The 26,898-nt window shown below is 39.7% G+C and overlaps 1 protein-coding gene across 1 annotated transcript; it reads left to right on the plus strand.

Annotated features, from left to right (window-relative positions):
- The first annotated feature begins 1,877 nt into the window (after positions 1-1,877).
- Positions 1,878-26,898, plus strand: KLKB1 (kallikrein B1). The gene is made up of 15 exons (XM_082715103.1): positions 1,878-1,974; positions 2,561-2,619; positions 7,433-7,595; positions 9,158-9,264; positions 11,210-11,369; positions 11,774-11,883; positions 15,979-16,138; positions 17,062-17,168; positions 17,329-17,491; positions 17,591-17,703; positions 17,868-18,036; positions 22,465-22,643; positions 23,576-23,671; positions 25,734-25,873; positions 26,412-26,898. The coding sequence occupies exons 2-15, from the start codon at positions 2,562-2,564 to the stop codon at positions 26,589-26,591; spliced, it is 1,905 nt and encodes a 634-aa protein (XP_082571229.1). The 5' UTR covers positions 1,878-1,974; position 2,561; the 3' UTR covers positions 26,592-26,898.

Here is a 26,898-nt window from a genome sequence, read left to right on the forward strand (position 1 = left end):
CTTTTGTAGCAACATGGATGGGACTGGAAGAGATTATGCTGAGTGAAATAAGTCAAGCAGAGAGAGTCAATTATCATATGGTTTCGCTTATTTGTGGAGCATAACAAATAGCATGGAGGACATGGGGAGATAGAGAGGAGAAGGGAGTTGGGGGAAATTGGAAGGGGAGGTGAACCATGAGAGACTATGGACTCTGAAAAACATTCTGAGGGTTTTGAAGGGGCGGGGGGGTGGGAGGTCGGGGTACCAGGTGGTGGGTATTATAGAGGGCATGCATTGCATGGAGCACTGGGTGTGGTACGAAAACAATGAATACTGTTATGCTGAAAATAAATAAAATTTTAAAAAAATACAAAAAAATAGAAGTACACACAAAAAAGAGAATAAATTATTTTGTATTGCTCTAGTAAGTAAATCTAGGACTGAAGGATAGAAGTTGCAAGAAGAGGGTACCTGGGTGGCTCAGTTGATTCAGTGTCTGACTCTTGATTTTGGCTCAGGTCATGATCTTAGGGTCATGAGATTGAGTCCTGCATTGGGCTCTGTGCTGAGCTTGGCACCTGCTTAAGGATTCTTTGTCCTTCTCCCTCTGCCCCTCCACTCACCTGGCTCCACACAGAGGCTAAATAAATAAATAAGTAAATTTTTAAAATTTTAAAGTAGTTGCAAGAAGGTGCATTTCAGTATATAATGAGACTTTTTATTAAAAATAAAATAGAGGGGCACCTGGGTGGCTCAGTGGGTTAAAGCCTCTGCCTTTGGCTCAGGTCATGATCCCAGAGTCCTGGGATCGAGCCCCACATCGGACTCTCTGCTCAGCAGGGAGCCTGCTCCCCCCCGCCCCCACCTCTCTGCCTGCTTGTCATCTCTGTCTGTTAAATAAACAAATAAAATCTTTAAAAAAATAAAATAGAAAAGGAACAGATTTCTAGGAAAACGTATTTTTTTTTTTTTCCAGATGAGGCATCCTGACAAAGAAGTCTAAATTCTACTAGGAGTGCCATATATAGCAGGTTTCTGCTTACTTCATCTGAAAAGGACCAGATAATAAACTTTTTTTGCTTTGTAGGCCATACTGTCACAACTACTTAACTCTGTAGTTATAGAATGAAAGCAAGTATAGATAATTATATGAATGAATGGGCGTGACTGTGTTCTAATAAAACTTTATGTATAAAAACAGTCACCAGGCCAGTTTTGGTCTGTGAACTGTGGTTTGTCAACTCCTGCTATATGTCATTTCCTAAACTGGGTGTGAGAAGGACCTAATCATCCTCCAGTTCCCTTCCACTCTCAAAACTTCGGTGTTACATGCTTCTTTGATGGGGGTATGAAAAAACATAGATATCATTCATCAAAAGATCCTGCCAAAAGAGCTACCCATATCTGTCCCTTATTCAGTTGTCATCCAGGTAATTACAATAGGAAAAGTTAAATAAGATTTAAGCTGCATGACTCCAAATAATGGGGAAAGTTATGAACATTTAGAAAAATAGAAATCTAAGGTGCCTGGGTGGCTCAGTTAGTTAAGCAACTCCCTTTGACTCAGGTCATGATCCTGGAGTCCCCAGATAGAGTCCCACATTGGGCTCCCAGCTCCATGGGGAATATACTTCTCCCTCTTACACTCTCCCCTCTCATGCTCTCCCACTCTTTCTCTCTCATAAATAAATAAATAAATAAATAAATAAAATCAATTAAAGAAGGAATAAAAAAAATAGAAATCGAGGCATGCATTGTGGGGCCCTAACATGAAATAGTTAATATATTAAATAGCTGAACACTGGAATGGGACATTCACAGAATATGTTGACAGGACAAAAAGTTGAAACTGTTGGCAGAAAATCAAAGTCAATATCAGAGCCAAGCAAATAACGGCCTGCAGTGCCCCGTTAGGAAAGCTTGAGGACCGTCCATTTTTAAGTGACGAGAGACACCCTCACCTCCAGAGCCATAGAAGAATTGTGCTCTCAGGTAGAGAATTTCTTTTATTCTGATTCCTTCCAAATAGTTTTTTTTTAATTAAGCATTCTTCTACTTTGATAAGAAGCTATCAGTATGTATTCTAATTTCTGGTGTATTTAAGAATATAGGAGAAACTGACATTCTTACATATGAAATCTTTTAGTGTAAGATATTTTAACATCAAAGAGGATATTGACTGCTTAAAAATTTTTCAATGAGCTTTAGTATTTTGAGATATTTTCTTAGGGATTCTGGACTGATATGCTGGCCATTATTTACAATCATTTTCTTTTTGCTCAAATCAAGAGGTTTCACAACTGTTTAATTTCCCTCTCCCAATTCCCTTTCCATAATTATCAATATCGGCAACAAATGAGCTATGAACGCAGTAGTAGTCTAGAGATCTCAGTTTGTATCTTGTGCCAAGTACCTGGCATAAAATATACAGAAAGCGCTTGCTCCCTGTATTGGTAATTATGTGCTTAGACTTGCAATGTGGACATTTATAAGAAGATCTCTATTACCTTAAATGAAGGTTCATGTTAAATATGATCTGTCACCAGCAGGGTCACGCATGTGTTGCTTTCTCTTTTAGGATGATTTCACCCATGCAAGCAGCTTATCTCACTTGCTTCTTTGCTACTGTTTCCTGTGGTGAGTGAATTGTCTCTAAAATCTCAAATTGTGTGAGGGAGAGGAATAGTTAATCAGACATGCCAGACCTGAAGAAAACTACTGAACAGACAGCTTTGGGAAGGAGGCAGATCCAAGAGGTCAGGACACATATCCTTTTAATATCCAGGGGCAACTGCCACTTCTCAGAAGTATTGCCCTTGATGTACGGGCGTGGGAGCCCGGAAGTGAGAATGTCTTTGTGCCTGTGTTAGCAGAAATGGCTGTTGGCAAATGACTCTCTACAAAGCAGATCTTAAACACTCAACCCTCTATTTTTAGTATCAATATATTCTAAAAATCAACTTTATCTTAATATTTACTGTGTAGGCATTTTGTAATATCTGGATCCAAAACCCAAGTGTTGTAATGGGTACGGGGTGCATATTTTTACTCTTTTGGCCACAGGGGAATTGCTTCAGAAACAAAAGTATTTGGTTTAAATTTAAATTAGTAAATCATCCCTTTGACTAATTCTGGTTTGAACCCCAATTTTTTTTTTAAAGATTTTATTTATTTATTTGACAGACAGAGATCACAAGCAGGCAGAGAGGCAGACAGAGAGAGAGGAGGAAGCAGGCTTCCTGCTGAGCAGAGAGCCCGATGCGGGGCTCGATCCCAGGACCCTGGGATCATGACCTGAGCCCAAGGCAGAGGTTTAACCACTGAGCCACCCAGGCACCCCTGAACACCAATTTTTGAACATATTTCTCTCTCTAGCCATTCTGTTAAATTTTCAGGGAATAAAGGCGACTTTGGACCCAGTTCTTTATTAATCATTATAGAATGGCATTTTCTCTGTGCCATCGTTATGGATAGATTTTGAGTCTGTGTTGACTTAAGATGGACACTGCAGTGATTATTTACCTACCTCTCAGATGTATGGCGAGGATAAACACCTCCTGCGTAAAGGTTACATTTATAAGAGATATAATTTTTTTTCAGGAGGAAGCTCTTTTTCCCCTCCTAAACCAACACCCCTCCATGTCTAATTGTTTTTTTAAGCCATGATCATTAAATCCATTGAATGCTGAAGGGTAGAAACCAGAGATGCTATGGACCATGGTCATTTCAGTTTTATCTTTTTGGCCAAAAAAAAAAAAATTATCTTCATGCTAGGAAAATTAGAGGTTCAGGTAAGCAGAAAATGAGAAGTTGCCTATTATCTTTAGTCCTATAATACATAAATGACTACTGTTAAAATATTTTTTAGTCTTTCAGATATTTTTCTCTATGTCTATTTACACATCTAACAAAGATGTTATTAATTATAGATACTTTGTTTATAATTTATGTTACCCATTTATAACTATTTTTTATATATGTTATATTTTTTGGAACTTAGTAATCTTCCCTAGTGATGGTTTTTTGTTTTCTGGGTTTTTTTTAGATTTTTATTTATTTATTTGACAAAGATCACAAGTAGGCAGAGAGGCAGGCAGAGAGAGGAGGAAGAGGAGCAGAGAGCCCAATGCGGGGCTCGATCCCAGGACCCTGGGATCATGACCTGAGCCGAAGGCAGAGGCTTTAACTCACTGAGCCACCCAGGTGCCCCAAGTGATGGTATTTTTGTGTGCACATTCTTTTTTTTTTAAAGGTTTTTATTTATTTATTTGACAGAGAGAGATCACAACTAGGCAGAGAGGCAGGCAGAGAGAGAGGGGGAAACAGGCTCCCTGCTGGGCAGAGAGCCCGATGCGGGGCTCAATCCCAGGACCCCGAGATCATGACCTAAGCCAAAGGCAGAGGCTTAACCCACTGAGCCACCCAGGTGCCCCTGTAAGCACATTCTTATACACATATTCAGTTATTTCTGTAGAATAAAATTTTGGAAATAAAAATGTTAGATAGAAAGGTGTAAATAGTTTGGAAGGTTCTGTGATGTACATCATGAAATTATCTTTCAGAAAGGTGATTCTCCAATTAACTCTCTCCACCAGCCGCCAAGAGTGATCTTTATGCCACTTGGGCCAACTCTAGTAGTTTTCTCTACGGCTTGACATATATTCACCTTTCTGGAAACTGTATCCTAATCTGTTTCTGGGAAATTGCCGCCTCCAAGTTTGGGTCTATGTGGCTGTGACCTAAGCTGACCTGAATTAGTAAACAGGGGCACACATCCTGCTGGCTACAGTGACCCGATCAGAGCCAAAGGGTTGCAATAAGACCTTTGCTTACACTTCTGGAAATAAGACTCTCCTTCTTACTATTATTTCCAATTGACTTGAACTATTGGAGAGTGCAAAGCCCCGAGCTTCTGGCATATTGCCTCTATGTGGAACTTGAGAGCAACAGCAACACCGTGAACAGAGCAAAGGGATGAAGACAAATTGAATCTTGATGGGATCAGCCAAGTACTCTGTCCAGTGATTCCTGAAGCCCAACCTGCCATGGCCTCTGGCTTCCGAACCAATACGTTTCATTTATACTAAGTCACGTTGAACTAGGTTTTGTTTTTGGTTGTTTTTGTTTTTGTTTAAATCATTTGCAGCCAATCTACACTGGTAACTTAGATAATTAAAAATTGTTGCTACTCTGGTGAGTAAAATGGCATCAACTGTTTTGACTTGCCTGCATTTATGATACTTTCCATGTTTGTATACTTAGTATTTGCTTATGTTTCTTTTGTAAATTACCTTTTCATATCCTTTGCCCAATTAAAAAAATGTAGTGGTTTTCTTCTTCTTATTGATCATGTAGATTTTTTTTTTTTAAACAAGAACAAATAACCTGCCCAAAGTCCATGGACACAGGAGGCAGTGTGATATTATTTTATGTGGTGGATAACTTTTATAACAGTGCTTTAAAACACTCTAAAATACAACACCAACAAGCCTATCTTCGATATCATCATCACCATTATCATCCTCATTACCAGCTTATGAGGATAAGCAAGAACACCTATTAGAGCTTTCCTCCTAAACTGCTCCAAAGTTGGTGTGTTTCTGGTTGCCCCTTTCCACCCATCAAGTTGCATGGCTGTTCACAAGGCTTGGCTGCAGAAAGGGAACTCCCAGGCTAGCATAGGATATTGTTTGTACTCATGTCTGTGGGGATGGGGGAAAGATGGCTGCTTGGTAACTAGGAATCAGCCAAATACACCAACTGTTTAAAACACAGGTCACTTTGCAGTTAGTGTTGTCACTGGACCAGCTACTCAGTGTTTTGTGTGTATATGAAATCCAGGCATATACACCTGGCAACTTCTAGGGAATCTCTGTTTTTTTCAAAATATGAAACTTACCCAAGGGTTAGTCATCTTAGCCACATCTCTAAGAGGGAGAAAAGCAATCTTCCTGGGTTAGGTCATCCTAGCAGAGCTCAGGGTTAGACTCCCCAGAGGGGTAGGATAGTGTAAAGGAAATTTTAGTCTTCAGTGCTTAATGAAACACACGTGTCTAAGCTGTCCATTCCCTGAAGGGCAATACAAAAATAGATGTTCTAGGGGATGGACAGAGTTGCCATTGGGATATCCTGTGGTTAACAGACAGTTGACAGAAAAATGCACTGTCTGAGTTGGAAAAGCTTATTAAGCTGACTTTAAAGTGGGTCTTTCAAGGTAAACTCAAATTCATGTATTAAATTTTACTTTTAATATATGAAACAGTAGAACAGTAAAGATAGCACTTAATATTCTAATAATATGTGGGATGCAGGGTACTTTAGAACTGTGAACAATTCTAAACAGCAAATAGTCCGGAATGGGTTTTTGATTTAGCATATGCACACATTTGTGTTTGCTTATAGAAACCGAGCAAATAAATGTACTGATCCCAGTAAGTACCCAATAACTCTTGGTTTATTTAAATTAAACTGAGATGAGGAACAACATTTAACATTGCACACTAGAAAAGGGAACAGGACTGGGAGTGAAAAGAGCTAGGTTTCTCTCCTAGGACATTCATTAGCCATGTGGGTTTTGCACAAGTCTGTACTGCCCTAAGGCTCAGTTACTCAACTTCTTTCTGTAAAAACACAACACAACAAGCACAATAGTCAGAGGCTTATAATGAGTCTGTCTCTAACTCCCCTTACAGAGATATTTATTATGGAAGGTTTGGAGAAATAGATTCTACATTTAAAAAAAAATTTTTTTTGTGACTATAGTTGACACATAATGTTAAAGTAGTTGCAGGTATACAACATAGTGATTCAGCCTCTCTGCACATTCTGCTATTCTCACCACAAGTGTAGCTACTATCTGTCGTCATACAACACTGTTGTTAGTATCATTGACTATATTCCCTATGCTGTGCCTTTTATGCCCATGACTTATTTATTCCATAACTAGAAGCCCGTTATATTTTATTTTATTATTTTATTTTTTTAGTAGGCTTCACATTCTAACAGGGAGCCCAGTGGGGGACTTGAACTTGTAACCCTGAGCTGAGATCAAGAGTTGGATGCTTAACCAACTAAGCTATCCAGGGACCCTGCCCGTTTTTTTTTTAAAGTAACAACATTCTCATAGCACATTAGGCTATAGGGAGAAACCAAGCTAGAATTGTATTTTCTTATGGATAATTTATATGCAAATTATCCTCTGATTTCATACAAATCAACCAAGTTTTTTATGTAGAAGTACCCATAGACTGACTTTAAATAACATTATACCTTGTTCAAATAGTCACCTTAATATGTTTCATACTTCCTCTGTAATTAAAGTCCTGTTGTAAAGCTCTTTCGGTATTTAGTGGAGGCAGTAAGAAGGCTCAGAACACAGACATATTTCTATCAAAATAATTATTTGCATTCATTGCAAATTAATGCCTTTTTTTCAATGATTGTATCATAGGATGCCTGACTCAACTATATACAAACACCTTCTTCAGAGGTGGGGACCTCACGGCCATGTACACCCCAAACGCTCAACACTGTCGGATGATGTGCACGTTCCATCCTAGGTGTTTGTTCTTTAGCTTTCTTCCTGAAGATTCCACTAATGACACAAACAAAAGGTAAATGCTGTTATGTCATTACTGGAGAAGCCAGACATTTTTCAAAATAGAACCAGTTGTGTGCAAAAAGATATAGATATTGTAGGGTTATGTTTTTCCGATGGGATCCAAGGGCCAGTTTCACTGGAATCATCTGGAGTGGTTCTTATATTAGCAGATTCTTGGGCCATAGCCTCAGACCCAAATGGTTCAGCCCACTGAACCCAAGTGTCTTGGGCCTGGCAATGTGCATATCAAACAGTTGCTGCAATGACCTAGAGTCATAGACACTAGTTAGGGTTTATCCAAGGCCTCAGGGAGAATGCTTGAAAATCATTGGGTTAAGTGGTTGTCTCCAGAAAGGGTCTAAAAATAGGTGAATATTTCTCCTGAGCAAGGAAACTGTGTAAGTCAGGATTATATTTGTGGATAGCACAGGCCTAAGAAAATATAATAGAAGGCAAATATTTTATTGAGAATATTACTGAGTAAGATCCAGAGCTTGTGACCTCGGGAAAGGTCTGTTCAGAAAGGGCCTGTGGGGGCATCTGTGATGTAGAGTGTGTGTGTGTGTGTGTGTGTGTGTGTCTATGTGCATGAGTGTGCACATACAAATATATTATTAACTGGCATTTTGGAAAAGTAAGAGCCCTGAAAAAATAGTCATTAAAGATCTTATTTGGTCATAAAGTTGACTGAGTGTGGCCATGGTTTCATCATAATTTTCTTTTGCTTTGATCAATATCCAGAATGAGCATTTTTTCATTGTTCTTATTTCTGTATCCATAAGTCTATTCTTTTATCTTAATTCCATTTGAATTTAAAGACTAGGAATTAGAGCATCACCCCCAGATTCTACATGTTAAACTTGTACAGAAAACCCAGACTGTGGGTGAGGCATCAACTTTGTTGAGTTAGGTTCTAGAATCCTTATGAAAGAATATCGTTAGGATTAACAGCAGAGATAGAATGAAGTCTACCATTAGTGGGAACCAGAAGGAGTTAATAAAAAAGCTGAACACTACAGATAGATCCAACTCTCATGACTGATTTAATTTCTTAAATAAAAACAATGACCAGGTGAGAACATAATTCCCCAAATTATAGGAACACAGGAAAAATCATTACCTCTTTAATATGATCAACTTTCTGTACTTAAAAGTGTTTTTTTTTTAAGATTTTATTTATTTATTTGACAGACAGATCACAAGTAGGCAGAGAGGCAGGCAGAAAGAGAGAGAGGAGGAAGCAGGCTCCCTGCTGAGCAGAGAGTCCGATGCAGGGCTCGATCCCAGGACCCTGAGACCATGACCTGAACCGAAAGCAGAGGCTTTAACCCACTGAGCCACCCAGGCGCCCAAAAGTGTTTTTTAAAAATGAAAAAGAATGCTGAAGTTAGATATTACAAAGACTGTTAGATTTTGTGGACTTTCCTCTAAGTGTAGTTCTTTCCAGCAAGTGTCAGGGAAGCTCTATTATTTTCCTTATTCCTGGACATATTTATTAGTTTCCAAAAAACCTCAGATATCTCCTCAATGTGTGTTTATTATTCTACTTTTAACTGAAAGTACTTTTAAAAACAGATTTGGTTGCTTCTTGAAAGACAGTGCTACAGGAACCCTGCCAAGAGTGTCACGGAGAAATGCAATTTCTGGACATTCCTTAAAGCAATGTGGTCATCAAATAAGTGGTAAGCTGTTGATTTCTAGCTAAATCTGAGTGAATAATGGGTTTACCTTAAAATGTCTTCTGCCCAAACTCTGTACTACCTTGGACTTTTGAAGGGAGCACTCAGAAAGATAATGGGGTGGGGGGGGGGGCGCTATTAACTGGTTGTATCCTCCCTCTCCCGTTATCAGTTCCATGCTCAAGGGCCCTATTACTTATGAGGTCAGCACTACAGGGTATGATTTGCCGAAAGTGAATACACATCCCAATGGTAGCTGCCCCCTTCCCCCGTCCCTGACTTTAAGAATCTTAAAGAGAATACCGAGGGCGGTCTCTCTCCCTGTTTTACTTGAGATAATTTGCACACCTTAACCAGGTGTGATTTTGTCCTTCATCAAGGGCACATTTGGGAATGACGGAAGACATTTTTGGTTGTCACAGCTTAGGGGCTTGCAACTGACATCTGGTGGATAGAGGTCAGAGATGCTGCTAATCATTCCACAAGGCCCAGGGACACCCCCCTGATAAAGATGTTCTGGTCCCAAATGTCAATAATGCAGAAGTTAAGTCCCAAATGTCAATAATGCAGAAGTTAAGAAACCTCATTAAGCCCCCAAACTGAAGGTCTGGGCTCTGTAAATCTTGCTAATGAGAATTATACTTCTTAGAAGAAAATATGAGGACTAAGAGGCCAGGAAACTTAAATTCTGACACTTATTGCTACTAATGTCTTGGGAAACTGTTTTTAATCCTATCCTAATTTAAAGGAGATATGAGCAATTTCTCCGACATAACTGGTCTATCTGAAAGCGAAAAGTACTAAAAAGATTCAACTGACAAGCTGGCAGAAACTTGAAAGAACCATGTTGTGACTGTCCATCATTGCTATTTTACCTTTACTATTTATAGTTAATTTTGTACTTTCAAATTTCAGATGTTTTAAGGTTTTCTCTCCTCCCTTCCTCTGTTAATACCACTCCCTCAATACACATGTGTGCTTTGTGTCTGCTGTTTATATGGAAACCTGTCCTTAGTTAGGGACACAAGGATATGTGACTTAGTCAATATGTAGTTTACCTGAGGATGAGTACATGTCCTATGTTATAAGGTCAAATTTGTATCTTAATACAATTTAGGGCAAATCATTCATTTAAGAATTATTTTTAATTATGCTATCATAGCACAAGTTAAAGAACAGTATTTTGCTTTCCTCAATACTCCTAGTTATTGTTACTTTTTTCTCAAACTTCATCCTTCAGAACTTGATTTAATATTCCCTCCTAACTCTACCCGAGTATCTCAAATTAAAGTGAGTAATTACTCTCAAGGACATAAAGTCCCCAAACTCGGGATCAGTTTTGGTTTAAAACATTTATAGGTAGGTTTATAGCTTTGCACTGATCATAAAGATATGTTTTTACTTTGTAAGTGTCCTATCCCAGCTCAGCTGGTTTCTTTTCTCGTGCGCAGCAGAATTGGAAAGACACTTCATTTCTAGAATCTACAAAGTCCTATGTGCATGAATCACTGTGAATTATCCACTGCCTTGCCCACCTCAATATATTGTTTTCCTACTAGTTTGTCAAGGACATATGAGTTTGTTTCGATTGTGCTAGATCCCTAGCACAATCATCAGGGCCCTCACTATCATTGCCTTGTTTCTCTCTTCCATTGCTCATTGATAATTTCAGGGTGAAATATTACTTATACAGTTTCATATACTATACAGTTTTGGAAACAAACCCTTTCCCCCTGCTTCTCAGGGCTAGTGCTCTGAAACATTCTGGAATGTGTTTATTTCAAGAAGAGTTTGATAATGTCCCGATGTAACAAAAAACCTAAACCTTGTAGTTAAAAGTGCAGTTGTGAAAAGCAGGACGGGATCCTTTGAAACTACCCTGACTCAATGATCATGTACTTCTGGAAGGAAGCTTACTAAATTTTCTCTGTGCATTTTATTTGTACAGCTTGTTACCGAGACATTCATAAAGGAATTGATATGAGAGGAGTTAATTTTAATGTCTCTAAGGTAAAAAGTGTTGAAGAATGCCAAAAAAAGTGCACCAATAGCATTCACTGCCAATTTTTCACATACGCCACTGAAAGATTTTATAGTGCAGAGCACCGGTAAGTAACATGCATAGTGTTTGATCTTTTGGGGTTCTTTTAAGATTTAATGGTACTCTCTGTAACTTTTTTTTTCCCCCGGTGGAAGACCAGACAGGGCCTTCAGACCTAACCATTTTGCTTTTTTATTTACTCTGTTTTGGTGTCATTTTGCTAAGGAGAGTAATTTCCATTGGTTGGAGAGTGAGGGTTTGGTTGAAAAATGTCGCCCATCCCATTCTCACCATAACCTTACAAGTGCAGAGCAGAAAAATGTCTCTTTGACATGGGCCAATCAGCGTCAAACTCAATTTTCTGATTGTTTTATTTCCCACTGACCAAGGATTATTTCAATGCAAAAAAGGATTGCTACACATGTCTTTGCAATTTAGGAAGAGAAGTTAACTTCCTTTCTTCACATTTAGAAACAGCTGCCTTTTAAAGCACGGTCCAGGAGGAACGCCCACCAGTATAAAGGTGTTGACTCATGTGGCATCTGGATTCTCTCTGAAGCCCTGTGCACTCTCAGAAACTGGTAATTCTATGGCTACTTTTTCCTGTGTGATTGTAGTAGGCAGAATTGGAGTCCCCCAAAGACATCTGTATCCTAATACCCGGAACATGTGTCTATGTTATATTACATGGCAAATGGGGCTTTGTAGATGTAATCAAGCTAAGGATTTCGAGATGGGAGATTATTCCAGATTCTGTGAATGGGCCCGATGTCATCCCAAGAGTCCTTATAAGAGAAAGAGGAAGACAGAAAGGTCATAGTGAGAGAGAGAGAGTTTTAAAGAGGTTACATTGTTGGCTTTCAAGATAAAGAAAGGAGCCACAAGCCAAGAAACACAGGTAGCCTAGAAGCCGTGAAAAGCAAGGAAGTACGTCCTCCCGAATGGTTTGCCAAAGGAACAAAGCCCTGCCGATATCTTGATTGTAGCCAGGTGAGACACATTTCAGACTTCTGACCTTCAGAATGGTGGGATACTAAATTTATATTATTTGCAGGCACTGCACTGGTGATAATTTATTACAGCAGCTCTAGGGAACTACAGCAGTGACATTGCGGAGAAAACCGTAAGATCGTTTCTTGGTGGTGTCCATTGCGTAGTGAAATGACTCAACACAATGATCAAGAAACTGCTATAGTTTCAGACATTTAGGTAATTTCAATTCAGTTATCCAGAAAATTGTCATAACTTTACACCTCACTTAATTGCCAGCATGTCCACAATAAGATGTTACTGAAACTGAATCACCAATACTCAATGCTACACAGTATCCAGCATCAACTCCTGCGAATTCTGCAGCAGATTCTGGGGAGGACTCACCCCCAGCCCACTCCGAGGGAGATCGGGAAGTTAGCAACAGGGTATCTCTTTTCTGATTTGTTTCCATTCTCCTCTGGTCCTTACCTGCCCGGAATCAGTGTTTTCCAGCCTTTGACAGGGTTTTTTGGGAGTGCTGGGCATGGCTTCAATGTGCAGACAGGCATTTCGCAACTTTGCCTTGGCCTTTGCTTTTTGCTGACCCCAGGTGCAATGTCAGCTAGCCTGAGCGTTTAGAACTTTCTCAGCTCTTTCATGGACATGTGCACAGTCCTGGTCATGGACATAGCCCTGTACTTACATATGGTCTTCTAGATTCCCAGGAATGTGGTAAATAAATACTTTCACCACCATCCTCTTGCCCTTCACTTTCCTTTTAAGACTTTTGTCAGCTTATTGTTGGCTCCAGCAATTCCTGTTGCCCTAGGAAGCTGCAGTGCTACATACTTGGCACTTTTTGTTTATTTGTTTTTGACAAACACATACAAGGAAAAAGCTGTTAATACTGAAGGAAGTTCTGAGTCACGTTAAATAAACTCAATCCCTGTGAGTGGAATTCTCCTGAGAATTTCCAGACAGGTCAAATAATGGTTTTAACTGGGTAGGGGAATGGGGCCTTGGAGTAGCCCCAAACCCAGTCTGGCCCTCTAGGGGTGCTGGACTACTGGCTGGTTTCCAGCATGATGGTGGGGCTGTTTTCAAGGCTTCCATGGTGCTGGGAAGAAGAGAATGGGAACAAGGCAAATGAAAACCCCACAAAACTCACTGTTCTTAGAGAGATTCAGTCATTTTTCTTGAACAAGTGCTCCCTGGACTGTTATAATTTGATTAATTTTGATTAATTTCTAGAGCTCTGAAAACATTGATTTTGACAATTTTGCCCGTGCTCCCATTTCTTCTATGGAGGTGAGGATTTTCAGAGGACCTTCCTCTGCCATTTCCACTCACATCCTGTGGTGCTTTTGATAAAACAAAACAAAACACACGAAACCAAAAAACTAGCTTTAAAAAAGAGAATGGGGGGCGCCTGGGTGGCTCAGTGGGTTAAAGCCTCTGCCTTCGGCTCAGGTCATGATCTCAGGGTCCTGGGATCGAGCCCCACATCGGGCTCTCTGCTCAGCAGGGAGCCTGCTTCCCCCTTCTCTCTCTCTGTCTACTTGTGATCTCTGTCTGTCAAATAAATAAACAAAATCTTTAAAAAAAAAAAATAAAATAAAAAAGAGAATGGTTCTTAACATGTTAGCTCCTGTGTTTTTGTCATCTAGATGGGCCAAGGAGTGACCAAAACATTGTATACAGCTCATGTTGCATATGTGGTATGTAGCAACGGTCAACCCTGAGCATTTCAAAAGGAGGTAGCCAGGAGAGTAAGATACCTAGAAGTAATGGAAAACACAAAATCACTAGAAGGACCGGTTAAAGGCATTTAAGCTAAAAAAGATAAGGATGACTGTCTTAATTTTTGTTTATAGAGGCTTTCATTAGAGAAAGGATTAGATTAATCTGTGTGGTTCCATTAGACAGATTAAGGTAGATTCTCCTATGAAGAAAATAGGAAAAACATACCTAACACCTAGAATGGTCCAGCAATTGGGCCTTGCCATGAGGCAGTGAGCACCTCATCACTGTGAATATCTTTTTTTTTTTTTTAAGATTTTATTTATTTGTCAGAGAGAGAGAGAGAGAGAGAGAGAGAGTGAACACAGGCAGACAGAATGGCAAGCAGAGGCAGAGGGAGAAGCAGACTCCCTGCCGAGCAAGGAGCCAGATGTGGGACTCGATCCCAGGACACTGGGATCATGACCTGAGCCGAAGGCAGCTGCTTAACCAACTGAGCCACCCAGGCATCCCTCATCACGGTGAATATCTTAGTAAATGGTAAACAACTTGTTGGGGACATCCTTCAGGGGATATAGTTGTAGGTTGGCATGGTGATCTGTAAATTCTCTTCCAGCTTCTAGAGTCTGTGTGTGTTGTTGTTGCTGTTGTTTTGGAAAGATTTAACTAACTGAGGCCTAATTTCCTAGACTGCCCCTATGTAGGTATTATGTCATGGAGGTACATTATCTTGATACAACTATGTTCATTTAAATTAGTACTCTTTTTGTCCTTCCTATGCTATCATTATTCCATAATTTAAATAAAATTTGGGTAATCAAATTGAGTAAAGTGAGTAAATAATAAGAACACAAATTAAAGTGTAATTAAGACATAAGACCAGAGGTAGAGGTGGCTTAGTTGGTTAAGCTTTCAACTCTTGGTCTCAACTCAGGTCATGATCTCAGGGTGCTGAGATCGAGCCCCATGTCAGACTTGGTGCTCACCATGGAGTCTTCTTGTCCCTTTCTCTCTCTCTTTCATCAATAAATAAAATCTTAAAAAAAAATAAGATTAGGGGTGCCTGGGTGGCTCAGTCATTAAGCATTTGCCCTCAGCTCAAGTCATGATCCTGGGGTCCTGGGATTGAGCCCTGCATCAGGCTCTCTGCTCAGTGGGGAGCCTGCTTCTCCCTCTCCCACTGCCCCTGCTTGTGTTCCCTCTCTCACTGTCTCTCTCTAATGAATAAAAATTTAAAAAAAATAAATAAATAAAAAATAAGATTATATGTGGAAAATGAAAGTGGACTTTCTCCTGTTCTAATTTCAATGGGCCCATGGCATTTTTCTTAGCTACCTGATGTTTTTGTTAATCTGTTTTTATCAAAATCTTTTTCATAATATTCAGGAAAATGGAACACAAAACCTTATCTCCTAAAATCTGGAATTGAGGGTCAGGGTAATAGAAAGAAAAGCTGAGCGTATGCTAAGTAGCCTAAATATTTTACATGAGTTGGGATGGAGTTGAGAGCCTAGGTCGAGGTGTTTCATTTCTCTGATATAAGAATATATCTCTTATCAGATTTAGACCAATTTTTCCTTCTTCCAAATGGCAAACAAGTCTGAGGATATTTTATTTATTTATTTATTTACTTATTTTTAAGATTTTATGTACTTGACAGAGAGAGACACAGTGAGAGAGGGAACAAAGCAGGGGGAGTGGGAGTCCTGCTGAGCCGGACTGCCCGATACAGGGCTCGATCCCAGGACCCTGGGATCATGACCCAAGCTGAAGGCAGATGCTTTAACGACTGAGCCACCCAGGCACCCCACAAGTCTGAGGATATTTTAACTGACACTTTTTCCACTTAGGATATCTGGTACTGTAAATAACAGTCATAATCTCCTTAGCCGTGATGACAAAGGACAAGTCCCTTGAGCGTCGCGTCACCTGCTGAGGGCTGTCTTCCGTCTGTGAGTTCACAGGTTGCCGCATGGACATTTTCCAGCACCTCGCATTTTCAGATGTGGATGTCGGCAGAGCTGTCACCCCTGATGCTTTTGTGTGTCAAACTATTTGCACCTACCATCCCAGCTGCCTCTTCTTTACATTCTACACAAAGGCGTGGCATCTGGAACCACAAAGGTGAGTGAGACTGTGTAACACTTGCTCCTGCCTGTCATCACTGTAATTTTATAGTTCTGTTCCTTTCCCTCCGAGCACTTGAAGCCACGGGTGAAGGAGGTACTTTCCGGCCAGGTGTAGATGAGTTAAGAGCTGAGCCATCTTTCCCACCTACATTCTCTTCCTGAAACATAGCATTGGATTCATGGGAGAAAGGATCAGATACCTTTCTAACTGATCTTAATATTTTGTCTTATTTTTTTTTAATATTTTTATTTATTAATTTGAGAGACAGTGAGAGAGAACATGAGAGGCGAGAAGGTCAGAGGGAGAAGCAGACTCCCCATGGAGCTGGGAGCCTGATGCGGGACTCGATCCCGGGACTCCGGGACCATGACCTGAGCCAAAGATGGTTGCTTAACCAACTGAGCCACCCAGGCGCCCCAATATTTTGTCTTATTAAATTGAAGTAAAAACCACTCACTGGCAGCATAGCCATTAATGTCGTCTCTGATTCCTGTGTTTCAGAAACTAGAGCCCTAATTATCCTGATTGACCTCTTTACCCTCTGATAACTTGCCCTGGTCCTTCTACACAAAGACAGACCTAAGAGAGGGATGCATAGTTATACAGTAGCCCCCAGAATTTGGTCTTGGCTCTTTTTTCCTTTTCTTTTTTCTTTTTCCTCTCAATGAGAAGGTGGAACTTTACCATTCTGCCCTTTCCAGGTTATCTGTGCCTATCAGTTTTCTTCAGAGGGAGATGTGGCTTGGTTTACATTTAATCTCTGTGATTTATTACAGTCCTGTGGTGTGCTTCACTTTGAAAAGAGTTTCTCAGAGAAATGAAATTTGCAGAGGTGCTTTCCAAAAATACGATGCGCTTTTGTATTTGCCTTTAATGCAGTTTTGTTACTTTCTTTTTTACTTTTTTTTTTTAAATAGAAATGTTTGTGTTCTTAAGACTTCCAGAAGCGGGACACCAAGTTCCCCTACTCCTCAGGAAAACACCATGTCTGGATATAGCCTTTTAACCTGCAAAACCTTGCCTGGTAATGTGATTCAATAATAATAGTACATAAAATGTGATACACTGTATGATCTTCTAACAAGTAATAGCAATGAAAACAGTCTTCAGTACCAAAAACCTGGATAAGTGTGGGTTTATTGCTGTTTTCATCTTATAACTTTTTACATCTCTAATTCACACAGAGCCCTGTCATCCCAAAATTTACTCAGGAGTTGATTTTGAAGGGGAAGAACTGAACGTGACCTTTGTTGAAGGAGTGAATGTTTGCCAAGAGACTTGTACAAAGATGATTCGCTGTCAGTTTTTTACTTATTCTTTACGCCCAGAAGACTGTAGAGGAAAGAAGTTAGTGAACATTTATTTTTCAAAGACAGTCAGCAAGACAATTTCATGAATTATCCCCCTCTGTCAAGGTGTAATCTTTATATCGATCATTTTATCTAGGTGCAACTGTTCCTTACGATTATCTTTGGACGGTTCGCCAACTAGGATTACGTACAGGACACGAGCGAGCTCTGGTTATTCTTTGAGGTTGTGTAAAAGTGGGGGTAGTTCTGGTAAGTAAGTCTCACTTTTTCATGGAACTGTCAAGGGATGTCTGTGTTGTCTCAATAGCTTGCTTGGTCTTAGATAATCGAATTATGTATTCTGTTTTCCTTGGCTGAGGTGAACTCTGACTCACCTTGAATTCCAACCGTTAAGGTCAAGACTCTCTTTTTAGTTTGCACAACAAAAACAAACACACGCATTGTTGGAGGAACCAACTCTTCTTGGGGAGAGTGGCCCTGGCAAGTCAGCCTGCAAGTGAAGCTGAGAGATCAGAGCCACCTGTGCGGAGGGTCAATCATTGGACACCAGTGGGTGCTAACTGCTGCCCATTGCTTTGATGGGTAAGTTTTGAATGCATTTTATCCAGGTACCCTTAACTTGCAAATTTGTTTGGAAGAATCTGTGATTGGTGTCTCGATCAGCCCATCAGTGTACTAATCAAAGACATTTTAAAGCAAAGTTGGTATTCAAATTGTTGAACAACTCATAGGGTCTGAGCACTGAATGAACTGACCCAGCAGAACACAGTGTGGTCTGTTCACAGGACTGACACTCCCGGGAGAGGATGTCATTCCTGCTTTAAAGAATAAGGGGAAAATGCCCACTTCCTGCCACCTGCATCTGCCACTCCCCAAGTATATTCTTCAAAGACTTAATTTCCAGGGCGATAGAGATTTTACTTCCAGCTCTTCGATTCACAAATGCGCTAAAGAATAGTAATAGTGAAAACAACAACAAAAAAAACAAATTTATTACCCTATATATTTCAGTGGATAAAATCCGATATGATATTTCTAAAACACTTCAACTTCGTATTTAAAACAGGACTTGAGTCCCAGCTCTGTCACTTATTAGAGTGACCTTGGGCGATTTGTAAATCTCTCTAAGCTTTATTTCCCGATCTGTGAAATATGAAGAGGAATGATATCTAATTCATAAGGTTATGAGAAGGGTTAAGTGACACACTTAAAGACCTATACCTGGAACATAAAAATTCCAAAAATATAAGCTATGATTAAATAAGAAATGTTAACATGGACAAAGCATAGGAATAGCAAGAAATACTAATAGCCCTAAAAATAAAAGATACTCAGTTTTTCTCAGAAAGTTGTTCCCCATTGCCCCATAAAATTCTCCCTCTTCCCCTGACTAAATAAAAGGGTAGGGCTCTGGTTGCCGTAGGTCAGGGTTGGGCATCCGGCCACTGAAGTATATCAGAGTCTGGGACATGGCGGCAGACGGGCCTCCTTCCTGGTTTCCGCATTGCTTCATGGGAGCTCCAGTCAGTGGCTCTGCTCCACAAGGGGAAAGCTATTGACTTGGTAGGAAAGACTCTGGGAAGGAGAATAGCGGGTCCTCTTTTTACTGAATGTACCCCAGTTTGGGACCAAGACTTTTCATTCTTTTTCTCCAGCTTTAGCAAGTGTAAATTTAAGGTTTATGATGTAATGCTGTCATATAGGCATACACTGCAAAATGATTACCGTAGTAAGGTTAGTTAAGACATCCACAGACCCAGCTCCACACATGAATCCCATTTTGTGAATGTGGTGAGAACTTTCAAGATTCACACTCTTAGCCACGTTCAGATATTTCAGGTATGGCTAACTGTGCTCGCGGTGCTGCACATGAGGTCTCCAGAACTTATTCACGTTATAACTGGAAGTTTGTACCCTTCACTCATTCCTGCCACGACACTCCCCTGACAACCACCAGTCTGTTCTTTGCATCTGTGAGTTCAGTTTTTTAGGTTCCTCATACAGGTGAAAACATGTAACATTTGTCTTTCTCGGTCTAATTATTTCATTTAGCATAATACCCTCAAGTCTCATCCATGTTGCTGCACACTGCAGGATTTGCTTCTTTTTTATGGCTGAATAATATTCCATCACACACACACACACACACACACAGACTTAAATACACATATGTGTGTATATAATACATATATGTATATATTGTATGTGTGTATGTAGGCACTGTACATATTATATCACATTTTCTTTATTCATTCACCCATTGATGAACACTTAGGTTGTTTCTGTGTCCTGGCTATTATAACAAATTCTGCCATGAACACAGGGGTACCGATATCCCTCAAGGAAGTATCTTCATTCTCTTTGAATATACACCCAGAAATGGAATTGCTGGATCTTAGGATAGTTCTATTTTTAAATTTTTGAGGAACCTCCATATTGTTTTCTATAGTGGCTTTTCCAATTTATATTAAGAATTTTCATTCTCGAAGGCTCAGTGTTGTTGAGTTTATAAGAGATAATATACATGGAAACACTGATTTAATTGAAAGAAAACCACCTTGTCCCTAGCTGCATGGTTTTCTCTAGAATTTTATGCAAATGTATTTTGCATCTCTCAGTGATGATAAAAATATTCAAATCTTTACCACAAGATAAGACTTTGCTATAGACATAATTTTAGATTGACTTTGTATGTATTCATATTTTAAAAAATTAATTTAGAAGTACTTGGGTGGCTCAATGGTTAAGCGTTTGACTTTGGTTCAGGTCATGATCTCAGGGTCCTGGGACTGAGCTGGGCATTGGGCTCCACACTCAGCAGGGAGTTGGCTTATCCCCCTGCCCCTCCAGCTGCTTGAACATTCTCTCTCTTCTCTCAGATAAAGAAATAAAATCTTTTAAAGAATAATTAAGTAAAAAAGAATTAATATAAGTTTTCACACTCCTCAAAATATATTTTATTATTTTTTATATTTGTTTTTATGTTTTATTATATTATGATTTTGTTTTTTGGCCATGCCATGAGATGTGTTTTGTTTTCATTAAACATATAAATAATTTTCCCTAATAGTCCAAGGCAAACTGGAGGATTGGCAGTTTGAATGAGGGGTCCTCTGAGAAACCCACAGGCTGGTGGCTTCTGCTCAGGGCGTTAGGGTCATGGTGAAGCTTGTCACTTGTGCATTTTGCAGGTGGCTTTTCTGCATGTCAGGACTGGGCTGTCTCCAAGATGACAGGGGTGGAGAATCCTCTAGGTTCTTAGGAAATTTCACTCTGCTTCTCCTGCCCAGTGGTCTTTGGAGGGAGACTCTATATTCCTCAGCTTGGCCTGACAGAAGCTTGTGATTCTCTGCTTGACTGCTACTGTCTGAAATCACCATGGAGCTCCTCTCAGAGCCCCATGCCTGGTGCTCCCACTCACCTTGCTGCAGCCAGAGGCCTAGACAGAGAATATTTATTTATTTATTTATGTTTAAATTAACATATAATGTATTATTTGCTTCAGGGGTATAGCTCTGGGAATCATCAGTCTTACACAATTCACAGCACTCACCATAGCACATACTCTCCCCAATGTCTATAACCTAGCCGCCCTTTTCCTACACCCCCACCCCCCTCACAACCCTTTGTTTGTTTCCTGAGATTAAGAGTCTGTTATGGTTTACCTCCCTTCCCAGTCCCATCTTACTTCATTTTTTCCCTCCCTTCCCCCCATGACCCCCCACCCTACCTCTCAAATTCCTCATATCAAAGAGATGACATAATAATTGTCCTTCTCTGACTGACTTATTTCACTTAGCATAATACCCTCTAGACCCATCCATGCCATTGCAAATGGCAAGATATCAGGGTTTTAATGACTGCATAGTATTCCACTCTGTATATATAGACCACATCTTCTTTATCCATTCATCTGTTGATGGACATCTAGGTTCTTTCCATAGTTTGGCTATTGTGGACACTACTGCTGTAGACATTGGGGTGCATGTGCCCCTTTGGCAACTTCTTCCTAAAACATTGCCAAAGGCAAGGGAAGCAAGAGCAAAAATGAACTATTGGGACTTCATCAAGATCAAAAGCTTTTGCACAGCAAAGGAAACAGTCAACAAAATAAAAAGATAATGGACAGAATGGGAGAAGACATTTGCAAATGACAAAGCAGATCAAGGGCTAGTATCCAAAATCTGTAAAGAACTTATCAAATTCAACACCCAAAGAACAATCCAATCATGAAATGAGCAGAGGACATGAACAGACATTTTTGTAAAGAACACATCCAAATGGCCAACAGACACATGAAAAAGTGCTTAGCATGACTCAGCATCAGGGAAATAGAAATCAGATTCCAGTCAAAATGGCTAAAATTAGGGGCGCCTGGGTGGTTCAGTGGGTTAAAGCCTCTGCCTTCGGCTCAGGTCATGATCTCAGGGTTCTGGGATTGAGCCCCGCATCAGGCTCTCTGCTCAGCAGGGAGCCTGCTTCCTCCTCTCTCTCTGTCTGCCTCTCTGCCTACTTGTGATCTCTGTCTGTCAAATAAATAAATAAAATCTTTTAAAAAATGGCTAAAATTAACAAGTCAGGAAGGAGGATGGCGAGGATGTGGAGAAAGGGGAACCCTCCTATACTGTTGGTGGGAATGCAAGCTGGTGCAGGCATTCTGGAAAACAGCATGGAGGTTCCTTATCTATTTATTTATTTATTTATTTTTAAGATTTTATTTATTTGAGAGAGAGTGAAAGAGAAAGAGAGAACACAGAGGGGTTAGTAACATTAAATAGCTACATAAATGTACATTTCAGTGTTTTTAACTAAATCTTCAGAGATTCAGTACTGCAGCTGGTGGTGATGACAAACTGCAAGGAAGAAAAATTAGTTAAGTAAAAATATATCGTGGTAGTATTTTCTTCCCAGAAAAGTACTATTTTCAAAAGGTGAAGTTGAAAGGAAAATGGGCCAATATCAAAGGCTGGTCTTTCTGGTTTCACATAGGTCTTTATTTTTCCCTCCTAGGCTTCCCTTGTCGAATGTTTGGCGCATTTATAGTGGCATTTTAAAACTGTCAGAGATAACAAAAGAAACACCTTTCTCAGAAATAAAAGAGCTTATTATTCACCCAAATTACAAAATCTCAGATGGCGGTGGTCATGATATTGCCTTAATAAAACTCGAGACTCCTTTGAATTATACGGGTATGTATAATTCAAGCTATACAGCCGAGTTCAGTGGTTTTAATTTCACATCAACTTGAACAAGAGGGCAGAATCTGGAGAGATTGTCTTTATTTTCTGCTTGGTGGTGTTGGAGGCAAGGTGAGGAGTTGCCAAGGGGAACAACACCTGTGACTTGGATAAATCTCTTCTGTTTATGGGGGAAGAAATAGTAATTGGTTTCTTCAGGTAGGAATAGAAAGGCATATACATTATTGAAATAATGCACATGGCCATTTGGGAAGAATGGCTCCCTTTGACAAGAACAGTAGGACTACCATTGCTTTGGGCATATTAAGAATGCATGAAGGCAAGTAGGCCTCTAACTTGAGTAGAGACACCGATGCAGCAGGAACTCTAGGAAGCAGGTAGTCTGGTGGTGGAAGACAAGGCCTCTGGTACAAGGCACTACAGTTGGCTAATGCCCACTGTGTCAGGTATCATTTCCACGACCTCAGGCAAGTTGTTTTTACCTCTTTGCTCCTCAGATTTCCTCATCTGTAAAATGAGCATGATAGTCACCTGTTGGTTTTAAAAATTGTCAGTTAATAATTTAAGTACTTAAGCAGCACTTAAAATAGTGCCTCTGACAATGGAGACACTTTGTTATTACTTTTAAAAGTATCACACACAGGGTAAAACACACAAACTTCTAAATGCTTTTGACAGAATGTGTGTTCTGAGTTTTAAGATTTAATCCAGAAAATTTGACACGCAAAATGTCATGTGAAAATGAGTCTGGTAAAGAGAAATTTTCTTGAATCATTGACCTTAGCAACTGAGCAGAAAGTGAAAGGGTGATTTTTCTTGGTGCTACTCTATAGAAAGAGAATATGGGAAAAAGAAAATGTGTATTTTGGGTCAATATCTGTAACTTTATTTAACCAAACTCTAATCTCAAAATTAACTTTCAGAATTCCAAAAACCAATATGCCTACCTTCCAAAGCTGATACAAATACAATTTATACTAATTGTTGGGTAACTGGATGGGGCTTCACAAAAGAAAAAGGTACAGTATGGCATTTTAAATGTTGTTCCTAAGACAAGTTTTTTATGTTAAAGTACATGGAGGGATTTAAATCAGTGTGTGTGAAATTTTCTCCAAACTCATGACCTTTCCAGTCTATCCATTCCCAAATATTTCCTCAGTGATTTCTGAGATGTATTTTGGTTTGGGTCTGGAAAACTTTAGAGGTAACCTTTTAAGCATCTTACTTACTAATAAAGATCACTTGTTTGACTTCATATAAAGGACTGGTCCCATATGGGGCTAACAAGATCACTCAAGATTGTCCTGTCCTCACTATTCATAATGTTCCCATCTCTCAGTGCTGTTTCTCTGCCTTGCTACTGAGCGCCAGGAATATAGGCAGGCACACCGTCTCTCTTTCTGGAAGGTTCTAAATCTTTTGTTGTTTCATGCATCCTTCCTACAGTCCGATGAAGCTGATGAGCCCCTTCTGTAATGGTGCTTTTAAACACTTAAAGAAAATACCCAGAAATAGGAAGGAAACCAGTGAAATTGCAAATAGGGTTATCAAAATACTTTTAAGAGATGTAACATGGTAATAAATGAGTTTCTTTACTAATATGTTAAATAGCAAGTGTTTCAAGTAACTACCACAATTTTGAAATTAACTGATATTTTCCGTTATTGGCCACATCTGTCATGTGAGAATATCATGACTGTGATGCAAAAATATCTGTGCTCTCGGCTGATGGCAAAGTCATCAAAGTCACTGCTGATTCTGCCTTTTTTATTGCCTGCATTCATAACTGAAGGTAGCGTTAGGCTTCAGTTGGAGACGGTAAAAATAAAGATGCATTTTCCTCTCCAAGTTTATAGAGCGAGTGAATTCTTTCTGTGGACCCCAGTTTAAGAACCCCTGACCCACGGGTAGTTGATATATCTCATTTGCCCTTGAATTTCCCAGGAAACAGACTATTCTCCCTTTCCAAAATTTTGTTCCTGATAGAGACTATAAGGGACAGTATAGGCATCATTCTTTACATATTTAGGCTTGTCAAGCTCTTTCCTTCTTTCCTAATGTAGTCCTTTATTCAAAGAATTCAAAATTTTCAAGTTTTTGACTAGAACCTTAAGACAGGAAGACATTTTAAGAGTAACCTTAACTAGGGCGCCTGGGTGGCTCAGTGGGTTAAGCCGCTGCCTTCAGCTCAGGTCATGATCTCAGGGTCCTGGGATCGAGTCCCGCATCGGGCTCTCTGCTCAGCAGGGAGTCTGCTTTCTGCTTTCTCCTCTCTCTCTCTCTCTGCCTGCCTCTCTGCCTACTTGTGATCTCTCTCTGTCAAACAAATAAATAAATAAAATCTTAAAAAAAAAAAAAGAGTAACCTTAACTAAACAAGGAAAGCTCCCAACGTATGTTCAAGGGGAACCCAGACACCGGTAGAAATTCAATTATTTGTAAATATGTATTTTTAAATGATCATGTTGATTATATAAAACAAAAACTTAAAGGTAAGGACTTCCAGGTTTGGGGTTGGAGGTGATAAGAGGGAATTTCTGAGATACTTCTTTTGAGCTAGGAGGATAGCAGAGAATCTGGAAGCAAAGTCTTTGGTCAGCCCGAGGAGCTGGGGTGGTCCTAACATTGCACAGCACAGGCCAATACATGGCATGTGCTCTCTCCCTCTCCCTCTCTCTGCTTCTCAGTTTCTTTCTCTTTTACTCTCTCTCTCTGTTGGTGTGATTAACTCTACTTTTTCACCCTTACTATATATTTTTTTAAAGATTTTTATTATTTATTCAACAGAGAGATAAAGAGCACAAGTAGGCAGAGCGGCAGGCAGAGGGAGAGGGAGAAGCAGGCTCTCTGCTCAGCGGAGAGCCTGATGCAGGGCTCGATCTCAGGACCCTGAGACCATGACCTGAGCTGAAGGCAGAGGCTTAACCCACTGAGCCACCCAGGCATCCCCACCCTTACTATTTTCATCATAAAAAAAATGACCTTAATGAAAGGTTCATTCTTCTGACTTGTTTTAAGACTTTTGTATTTTCATACTCATTGTATTTCCTCTTTCTGAAGTTTCATATTGGCTACTTCCTAGGGGAAATCCAAAATACTCTGCAAAAGGCAAATATTCCTTTGGTACCAAATGAAGAATGCCAGAAAAAGTACAGAGATTATGAAGTAACCAAACAGATGATCTGTGCTGGCTATAAAGAAGGAGGGAAAGATGCCTGTAAGGTAATATATTCAATTATAAAAAAACACACAGTGGTCTGCTTGAGAAAAATCAACCGCAAAATATATTCTCCATAGTATATTTTATTATATTTTTCTTTAAAAATTCAGAGCCAAATAATCTGACAATTTCCTATGTAACATTTAATGAACTGAATATACATGTATATAATTTATGTTATATTATATTATATTATATTATATTATATTATATTATATATGTATCTCACAATCTGTGCAGAAGCACACTATATTTAAGGGAGCACCATTGTACATATAATAGTACTAAAATATTAGAGCATTAGATATATTCGACATTGAGATCATGATGTAAACATTTCCTTGTTGGACTAAACAAAAAATACAACCACACATTACTGAATTAAATTATTTTGATCACGTCCAATAGCTACTGAGGAATGGAAGACACCTGAAGAACTATAAGGACCTGGATGTGTGTGTTGTGTGCAGTGTGACTAAAGAAGTTGAAAGGCACATCTCTCAAACTTTCTATTTTATTTTTCCACCCACTGTGACACAGGGAGACTCTGGCGGTCCATTAGTTTGTAAACACAACGGAATCTGGCATTTGGTGGGCATCACCAGCTGGGGTGATGGTTGTGCCCGCAGAGAACAGCCAGGTGTCTACACCAAAGTTGCGGAGTATGTGGACTGGATTTTAGAGAAAACACAGGTCAGTGACGAGCACACCAGTCTTTGATGAAGACACCAGCATGAAGAAGCTTTCTAGCAGTGGGAAACAGCCCAGTTTGTAGTGTAAGTTTTGCAGGCTGGGTCCAAGCCAAATAGTGAGCCTTGGGGCACTTGTCTGCAAAAATGCAGAGAGTGGTATCTCCTTCCTGTCCTTGTCATAAGGGCAAAAAGAGACAATGCACTCAGCGCTGCTGAGAGGAAAATGTTGTGTAGAGGCATGCTTTAGACATTCAGTAACGATGCTAATAACAGGCGACAACAACTGAACATCTCCAGGATTATTTGTTGTGAAATAAAATGGCAAAAGAATGTGA

Source organism: Mustela nivalis (genome assembly GCF_964662115.1).
Source record: "Mustela nivalis genome assembly, chromosome: 20".
NCBI classification, from domain to species: Eukaryota; Metazoa; Chordata; class Mammalia; order Carnivora; family Mustelidae; genus Mustela; species Mustela nivalis.

Excerpts from the sequence above, each read along its gene's own strand:
- KLKB1 (XM_082715103.1), top strand. The coding sequence starts at position 2,562 with ATGATTTCACCCATGCAAGCAGCTTATCTCACTTGCTTCTTTGCTACT. Across the intron at positions 16,139-17,061 it reads TGGCATCTGGAACCACAAAG|AAATGTTTGTGTTCTTAAGA; the intron begins GTGAGTGAGACT and ends TTTTTTAAATAG. Across the intron at positions 17,169-17,328 it reads AACCTGCAAAACCTTGCCTG|AGCCCTGTCATCCCAAAATT; the intron begins GTAATGTGATTC and ends TAATTCACACAG.